The sequence below is a fragment of the Bombus vancouverensis genome, chromosome 14 (assembly GCF_051014615.1).
Source record: "Bombus vancouverensis nearcticus chromosome 14, iyBomVanc1_principal, whole genome shotgun sequence".
NCBI classification, from domain to species: Eukaryota; Metazoa; Arthropoda; class Insecta; order Hymenoptera; family Apidae; genus Bombus; species Bombus vancouverensis.
Window position 1 is genome coordinate 10,936,104 of NC_134924.1, and position 8,939 is coordinate 10,945,042.

Here is an 8,939-nt window from a genome sequence, read left to right on the forward strand (position 1 = left end):
GTGAGAGCGTGCGAAAGGGAGAGCGACCACGAAGGGAGAAAGTGAACGCGAACGAGCTACCGAAGGGAGGGAGAAGGGACTCGGGACACGATTCTACAGAGACACACTCCTCTTTCAATTCTCCTCTCTCGTGTGCACAACCTTCTCTGACTGACTGCTGATAAGAGCACGCGAAATTGTCTTAATTGGCGAGAGAGCCAATCTGGAGTGATCGAATGAGAAGTGGCTCTCGCGTCTCCGCCACCTGACTCCTCTACTCGCCCTTTCTTCTGGTCGCTGAAGAGATAGATCGGAACGTGACGCGCCAAGGATCCCATTGTTTTCTTCCGTTGATTCGAATAGACGAGTTCGATAGACGAGTGTAGCTGCGTCGATCTTGTTTCCTCGATCCTCGATCTTGCCATCTTGTTCGTTACTTCGAGTATCATCCGCTCGTAACCGCGGTTGCTGGTCTTATCGATGACTCAGGTCTACCTAAAACTTTAGCCCCTTACCGATATCGTTGAAGTTACCAGGTCGAGAGGTATCTTTACTATGTACGTTTTCAACATCGTCGAGAAAATAAAATAAAAAAAAAAAAAAATAGAGAGAAAGACCGAAGAACTCTGCCGAACCTCTGTAGTAAGACTATAAAAAAACTGTAAAAAATCCTTCGTTCGTCGTATGACCATTTTAATCGTCAATTTCAAAGATTCGATTAATCGCTGATTCCCGAGCAATTACTTAACTCCAAAGAACGAAGGAACAAAGCATCTTCAAAGGGTTGGTTTCAAAGGTAAACAGGAAACTATAGCGGAAGAAAGAAAGGGACGAAAACGCCGTATAATGGAATATTCCTAGATGCATTTGGTTTGGTGGAAACGACGGGTATGGAAATGTTAGTCGATCTCCTGTTTCATGAGCTGCGCGCGAGTCCGCCAGGCGGAAGCAATCTTAAAAATTGCTCCCAGAGGCACCGAGCGAAGACCAAGACCCGAAGGTTTGAACCGGTTGCCTCATATTGTCGAGCATTCAGGGACCTCGAGTTATACAAGCCGCAGTGGCACTACCGACTCGTTGCTTTCCCGCTGAACCGTACTTCTTTGCATCCCCTCGGGATCCAAAGTGCAAGATCAACCTGACTGCTATTTTCGCTGCCATTCTGGCCTGCTACTCTAGGATACTTCCACCACCGAGCGCTCACTTCTCTGTGTGCGTTTAAGGGTGAGGAGGATAGGGACTTCGGAAAGAAAGATCGAGAAAAGAATGGAAAAATATCCGGACAAGTAGCAACCTTCGCTTACCCGTTCCTTCTCTCTGTCTCTCTGCTCCGGTCGTCGCGTCAAGTCATTTTTGTGTTTCCCTCGCTCGACTTGCTCGTTGCTGATATCGATAAACGCAGCGGCGGTTTCCTTCTTCGTCGCCATCGACGTCTTTCCCTCTCTTCATCCGTTTTCTTCTATCTGTCGCGATAACTTCCATGTTACTCCGTTGGATACGTGAACGTATGACAAGTAGGAGAAGACACGAGAAGTCATTTATTTACTCTTATAAATTTTGAATTTTGCAATTATAGTTACTAATCAATTATAGTCTATCGAGTGCAGTTATCTGAACGTCAACTCTTATTACGTACGTACATGAAGGAAAAGTCATAGATAGTGAAGGGAGTCAGTTAACTTGTAGTATATGAACTGCAGCTGTATCAACTGTTCGTCTACCGATGGTTAAACTAATCCTTAGTCTTTAACGATCTATTTGCTATGTTACAAACCTTGAGAAAATCTATTTTCAGAATACACCATGTAACACGTGATATTCACTCCATCCCTGACATTTACTTTGCTACCCTCCTGTGATGAAAAACTTGTAATGCTTTGAAACCCGACATTAGTTTTCTAAGGTTTTATTAGAATAGCTAACGAACGCTTACCGCCTTAATTAAACACATTTTGAAAAATCTGTGAGAAATTTTGTGAAACGCAACAAAAGTGACAAAGGTTGTTCATTGTCGCCGCGTAATCGCATCTTAGCGAGATCGTGTTCAACCCCTTCATCTTGAAAACGAACGAGCAAGCGTTGCATAGAAAGTAATTCCGTCGGCGTTTCAGTTGAAAAAATAATTAATTTCTTAATCAGTGGCAGCCGTATTGAAGCGGTTGTCGCGTACGCAAAGACGTCGTACAAAGAACCGGTTCGCGTTCAAAGTAGCGTGTTTCGTTTCAGTGTCGGCACGACGCCTCGTAACCGTTCCTTTCCCGAGTTTTCGGTGAGATCCAGCGAAGCGAAGCTACCCCTTGGTACCGCCCCTTCTCGGTTTCTCCACGCGAAGGCTCGGGTCACTATTACTATACAAATTACCCGCCAATTAGTGACTTGTGCTTGTTTAACTGCGTTAATTAATGAACGTAAACGGCAAACTTGACGTCGGGAACTCGATTTTTTCCTTTGCCGGTGCAGAGAAAAGGAAGAAAAAAAAATGACGGTATCGCGCGCAATCCTGCGGCGTTTGTAAGTGTACGCGCGTACACTCGTTCGTGCTTTTCTGTAAACGTCGGCGGTTGCCTCTGCGAGGGTGTCGAGGTCTTCTTGGACGATACAGTGTAACACGTTCTTAATAGTCTCTTTGAACCGCGTCGCTTGCCAGCCGACGAGGAGTTGTACACACTCTTTGCGACTCTTTCCCCTTCTTCCTTCTTCACCTTCTACCGCTTGCGTCAGACCACTTTTAGTATCGACCCTTAATTAATTATCGGTAGTGCATTAGCATTCTCCGTTCCGCGAGAATCAACGTCAAGCATGGCGCTTGCTAACTTTCGAAGGAGAAAATATATTTTTACCCCCCACCATGGTTCGTCGTTTTCTAGCTACCAGCGAATTAAGAGGATCTCTGATATCTTCGTTAGGTTCCTTTGAACGGGTGGGGAAATTACGAGGTTTTGTACGACGAAGCTCCGGTATATTTCATATCGATGTATTTGTCGAATGTTTAATTTGAGATTGCTTTTTTCTTTTTTAAATGCAGATTTGAAATCATTTCGAGGAGAATCGAAAACAAAGTAGTAGTTTAAAATTGTTGTATCGCTGACGACTAATTTACTTTTGTTGTTTCAGGGAGTTCTACTACATCCAAATGGAGAAATACGCGAGGCAAGCTGTTTCGGAAGGCGTGAAGAACGTAGATGACCTACGAGTTGGAGGTGACTCGGAAATCTATCGAGTTCTCAACCTTCATTACAACAGAAATAACCATATTGAGGTAAATTGACCGTTATACTGCGCGAGATTCTCCGAAAAAAAGAATTCCGTAAAAAGAAGATATATGAAAAATGCATTTCGAATTCTATTTAAGAAAAAGAAATTCCAAAATTGAGGTAATTGAAACTGACTGATACCGATTGACGTCGACTTCTGCTACGAGACGTTTCAGCCGCATTTATTAAGCCCGAAAAATTACGCGATAATGAAGGATTAAAAAAGGAAGAAATAGTACTTTTGAAAATTTACGTTACACTTTTCCAATTATTTATGACGTCTTCTTGCAACGACTGAAAGTTATAGAAACAGGTGATTGATTATTTAAAAAGATGAACGTTAATTACGTTTTTGGAGAATAGAATTTTTCAGAAACGAAGGTATAGTTTTCGTAAAGTTGAACCGCGATTCGCCATACCTTAATACGATAAAAGTTGCAGCACTCATAATGTCGTTAGAAAAACAAAGAAACGGTTTCGATGCACGACCACCTGCGTGTCCTATGATTCGCCAATCAAACTCGTGACATGCCGCTGGAATCGAGCTGTCAGAGTCGAAATTTCGATAGAAGCGACAAAATTGCCGGCAGTCGGATCGTTTCCAGCACGGAGACAGCGCGCGACCGTGCAATTATTCGGCGGTCGGCCATGACCGCGCCACGTTACCCCGTCTTTCTCATCTCGCGGAACGCTTTTAAACGAATTCGAACCGGTTAGGTTGAATCCGAAGTTACACGTCGCAAAGCCGGTGTTACCTGGCAAATCACTCGTACGTCTCTACTTTCCCATTGTGGGGCGCAATTTACTTTCGCCACAGCGTAACGACCGTTGATTGTATTTGCAGCAGGTTGCGCGACGCCGCGCGTGCACGCGTAAAGCAGCTATTTAATATTATTTAACGAGTCTCCGGTGAAACCTGGAGGCATCGTTCTTCCGGGCCTGGCCACAATCGTCACCCCCTTGACGCGTAATTAATTACTCGTGTTCGTTAATAACCCAAACGTACTAATTATAAGTGGAAACTCTTAGCACGCGGCTCAGGCAACGCGGACGAACCTGCGCGCCCGCTCGCCTCGTGCTCGTTAAGCGATACATGCGTGACATCGCTTTAATTCTTCGGATACGCGCGACTCCTTCGATGAATCGTAATGAGCGCAGTGAAATTATCTTTCTCGTCTCTACCGGAGATGTGTATACTTTTTTTCCCCCGTCCTCTTAACCACGTTCGAGATTCCCTGGTCGTTGAGGATGAACGGCGTGTCGATTGATCATTTGACGCGAATTCCGTTCGTCGATGAACTTTTTCAGCACGAACGTGTTCTTGAGTAACAGACTCGATTTCTCGCGGCATGTAAGAAAGAGATACAACGAGATAACAGACTCGCTGCTTTTTTCAAAATTGCTAATGTTCCGTTGGAATTTGCAGGTGCCGAGCAACTTCAGGTTTGTGGTCGAACAAACGCTAAAAGAATTCTTCAAGGCGATTCAGGGTGGCAAGGACACCGAACAGAGCTGGAAAAAGTCCATCTACAAAGTGATCTCGAGGCTGGACGACCCGGTACCGGAGTACTTCAAGACCCCGAACTTCCTGCAGCAGCTCGGTTAAATCAGGAGGTCGCGTGGCTCTTGCTCTTCGTGGTGCGCGGGCTCATCAGCGCTCGTCGGCTCCCGGTAAAACCAAGAAACCAAAAATATATAGCGAAAGAAGGAACGGTCAGCGAAGAAGGATCGCATCCGCCAGGAGGTACACGTCCTTCGCGTAAAGCGCGTTCAGGTATCCTTAAACTAACATATCGCAAAACGAGCGTGAGAGAGAACGTGAGAGGGAGAGAAAGAAAGAGAGAGAGAGAGAGAACATGAGAGAGTTAGGGAGATTGTACACACGACGTTCAGGAAGAACGAACGGAACGAATGAACACGCGACGTACGGAGGCATCGATCATCAGCAGGAACGATGAGGAGTGCCGACGAAGGATCAGGCTGTGACCTAATCACGAGACAATGTCTACGCGCGAGATGGGTGGATAATTATTATACGCTTCGTGCCTTTAATTACCCGATCGAACGTCTCTCGATCGGGACACCCTGAGTTACTAACGAGGCCACGAACTATCCACCCTTTCCTTACCGTGGACAACACCGATACCGAAATCGACGGTCTTTGGAGGAAGCGGAAGAAAACAGGACGAAAGCGTGGTCAACGAACGGCAAGGAATTACACAATACACAGCTTCGAGCGTCGAGAGTACCTATTGTTTCGATTTGTTGCGTACATAATACGGTTCACCGATGAATATCGCCTAATTTTAAGACACTCGTTTCTCCGAGTAGGCATTAAGGAGCGTAATAACCCGCGACGACGACCGATGGGTGGCTTTCGTTCGAACGAACGTTGACGAGGTGTGTAAACGACGATAGCTATATTTGTCCACGTTTCTAGAGAAACCGATGATACTTATTATCTACCGATGATGGAGCGAGTTCCGCTGGACGGATCCTCCGCAGCTTCCGGTTGAGAGGCAGAAGAGGAACCCTTCTCGTGGATCTTCCGGAAACGACTCGCAACAAACGGCTAACAAAACCCTTCGTTTCGAGTCGTTTCGAAACGGTATGGAACAACGATGGCCAGTTTCACTCGGCATTCGTCACGCTGCGTACCTCGTGGCATTCTTTTTTTTTTCTTTTTTTTCTTTTTCTTTTCTCAAAGCGCGGACCTCGTGATTCGATCGCACCCCTGTCGAACGTCGTCTCGGTAGCATTAGTTTCTATAGCGCGATCACTGCAACAGACTGGCTCCGACACAGGGAGAGCCTGGATGATTCGTTGTTCCCAACGAGAATGCTAGGATGGCGGTTCGTACCGAATCGACGGGAACGAAACCCGATGTTCTTTTCTTCAACGGAAGTAACATTTTTCCATAAGAAAGATAGAAACGGCCGGAACACGCAGGAAAACCTGCGTAGGAAGGCTAGCAACAATATAAAATCCCTTCTATTAAGTTGTACATAAGATTTTTGTCTCGTAATCGCACCATGTCGAAATAAACGAAAAATCGAAGAACACGTTGGAAATCGTCGCGAATATGCTTGGTTCTATTCGATGGAAATTAAAAGGTAGATTATAACCAACGATGAACATTCCTAACCCGGTGAAAGCCTCGAAAATTCCGTATTCGGACGAGCGTGACGCGCGAATGTCGAAAAACTGGAGCGTATCGCGGACGCGATCCCGGCGATGCTCGCGATCGCGAAACAAACGTCGATTTAACTTGGCAAGAAGAAAAATTCTCTGTCGTTGTATTTTTCTCGGTTCGAAGTTCGCTCTCGTGAAAACAAGAGAACGAAAACGAAACGCGATTGTAAACGGAGAGAAAATGTCCGCGGTGCACGTATAATATTGCGCGTAAAACAAAAGTAAATTACGTAGAGAGATGTTTTTATTAACGATTAATTGATAGAATATAAACGAGGTTAGGCTAGTCGCAGTGACAGGAGTACGAGTAACAGGGACGACAACAGGGAGGGGCGAACGAACGCGTAAACGTACGAGATATTTTAACGAAAACGATCCAGCACCGGCGATTAATTTTTCAGAAATAAATAAAACGTGTCGTAGACATTTAGATTCGGCAAAGTTAATTCAAACGAACATGCATATACGAGGAAAAGAAAAGGTAACAATTATCATCGAGTAACAATGGGCAGGGAGGAGAAAGTCGATATAGATTAAAAAGAGGCTAAAACAAAAACAAAAAAAAAAAACAATCGTACGCCGGTGCGTAAACTAATATAAAGTAGATTATATTAAAAACGTATATATGTATATATACACATATGTATAAATATATATATACCTATATATATATGAGAAAAATTGAAGTATAAAAGATATACATAGATATATATATATGTATAATTACATAAAATTATATGTATATATATAATAGGCATATAAAACGAAAGACGGATGTTGGCGCGATTAAAATTGCGTAAGGAATGTGTGACAAAGGGTTAGCCACCCACGCCTCCCTTATTCCACTTGTATCCGACCTATAGCACACGACACTCGCGCGCGCGTACACATTCAAGCACACGTATACACATTCCCACACTTACACATTCACATACACACACATCACACGGTGTATTAGATACCCGTTTTCGAACGTTGTACAGACCACGTTATACACATATACGCATACGCAGAGGCAAGTGCGGATTTTCACGCGAGAATTCATTGCCCGAGTCTACACATGTTCTCTTACTACGAACGTTTGTTTTCTTTTTCCCCTATATACGTATAGACGGTTTTGTAGATAACTTATCGTACGATATATTATGATTATTATAATTATACATATGTCTCGGGTGGTAGCGAGTTCTTGTAAGTTAACCTAATTACCTTCTCACCTTTACTACCACTATTATTCTCGCTATTATGTGCACTATTATTATTAATATTATTATTATTATTATTATTATTATTATTGCTATTATTATTATCATTATTATCAGTACTATTATTATCAGTTATGTTATGTATATTATGCGACGATTTTTGTTTAAATCGCGATTATCACGATGGTGATCAGCGGTAGTCATTGATTTTATTTGTTTGGCATTGTAGTTCACCCCTAGTTTCGCGTCGCATAAGTATCACCGAACGACACGATGTCCCTTGTTCGTAAATTCCTGTCTCCCTTTTGCATTTCCATTTTCCCTTTTACGTTAAGACGAAACCCCTTCTATCAAAACTCTTCCGTACCACGTTCGTTCAACGATACTTTTCGTCTGTGTTTTGACATTTTAGTTATTATTGTGTATTTTAGTTATTGTATCACGACGATCATTATTCTTATTATCATTATTATGATTATCATTACAATTAAGCATGAGTTTATACAAGTGTACACGACAGAGAAAGGGAGCAAATAAAAAAAAAAAGAAAAGAAGAAAATGAAAAGAGAGAAGAGACACGCGTACGTACACGTATACATATACACACACGTTTCTGTAAGCGGTGAGTCTTAACCTAGTCACGAGTCACTAATATTTTAATTTTAACGATCGATTTATTGATTATTATTTTATTTATTATTTACGAGGAATAAAAACGACACATTGGACTCTGATTTGTCTTCTTTTATTTTATTTACCATTAACCGCGGCCACGTTTTACGTTTCGCGTTTCATACTGTTGTTTAGCGTTATAATATAAACCACCGTCACGCGTTACAGTCCCTGTTCCCATCTCTCTTCAAGTCCCACATCGAAATTGTAGATTTGAATGCGACACCTGGCGAATTGTCTCGAGCTCAGACGTTTCGAACATATTCGACTGCCGCATACCCGGCCTACCTTCAATCCGAAAACCGAACGAGTCTCGTATATCTGAAAATGAACATTGCGGTGACGGTGTTCAAGCTGGAAATCGACGTTGATCGAGTCGAATCGCTACAAAGAGTTAGCAAATGATAAAAAGAGGTTACATAAAGTAAAACGCAGAAAAAGACGTTTATGGGACAAGGGCTGATTGTAAATTTATGGAAACTTTCGATACTTAGATACGATTAGACAGTGGCCTAAAATTAATGTAGCACATCTCCTTCGGCGTTGGCCTAAGATTTTGGTCTAAAAAGTGTTTACGTTCGGGGAGCTAAGGAACGGAGCGGGGATGAAACGTGTTGCAAAGATTGAATATTTAACA

The 8,939-nt window shown here is 43.0% G+C and overlaps 1 protein-coding gene across 2 annotated transcripts in view; it reads left to right on the top strand.

Annotated features, from left to right (window-relative positions):
• The window catches only part of LOC117165227 (uncharacterized), a 43,190-nt gene extending 34,826 nt beyond the window's left edge, over positions 1–8,364 (top strand). For both annotated transcript variants that reach the window (XM_033348701.2, XM_033348732.2), the window contains exons 4-5: positions 3,094–3,238; positions 4,660–8,364. In XM_033348701.2, coding sequence (XP_033204592.1) covers positions 3,094–3,238; positions 4,660–4,839 — 325 coding nt within the window. In that variant the 3' untranslated portion in view covers positions 4,840–8,364. The remainder of the gene's footprint in view (positions 1–3,093; positions 3,239–4,659) is intronic.
• Positions 8,365–8,939: the final 575 nt, after the last annotated feature.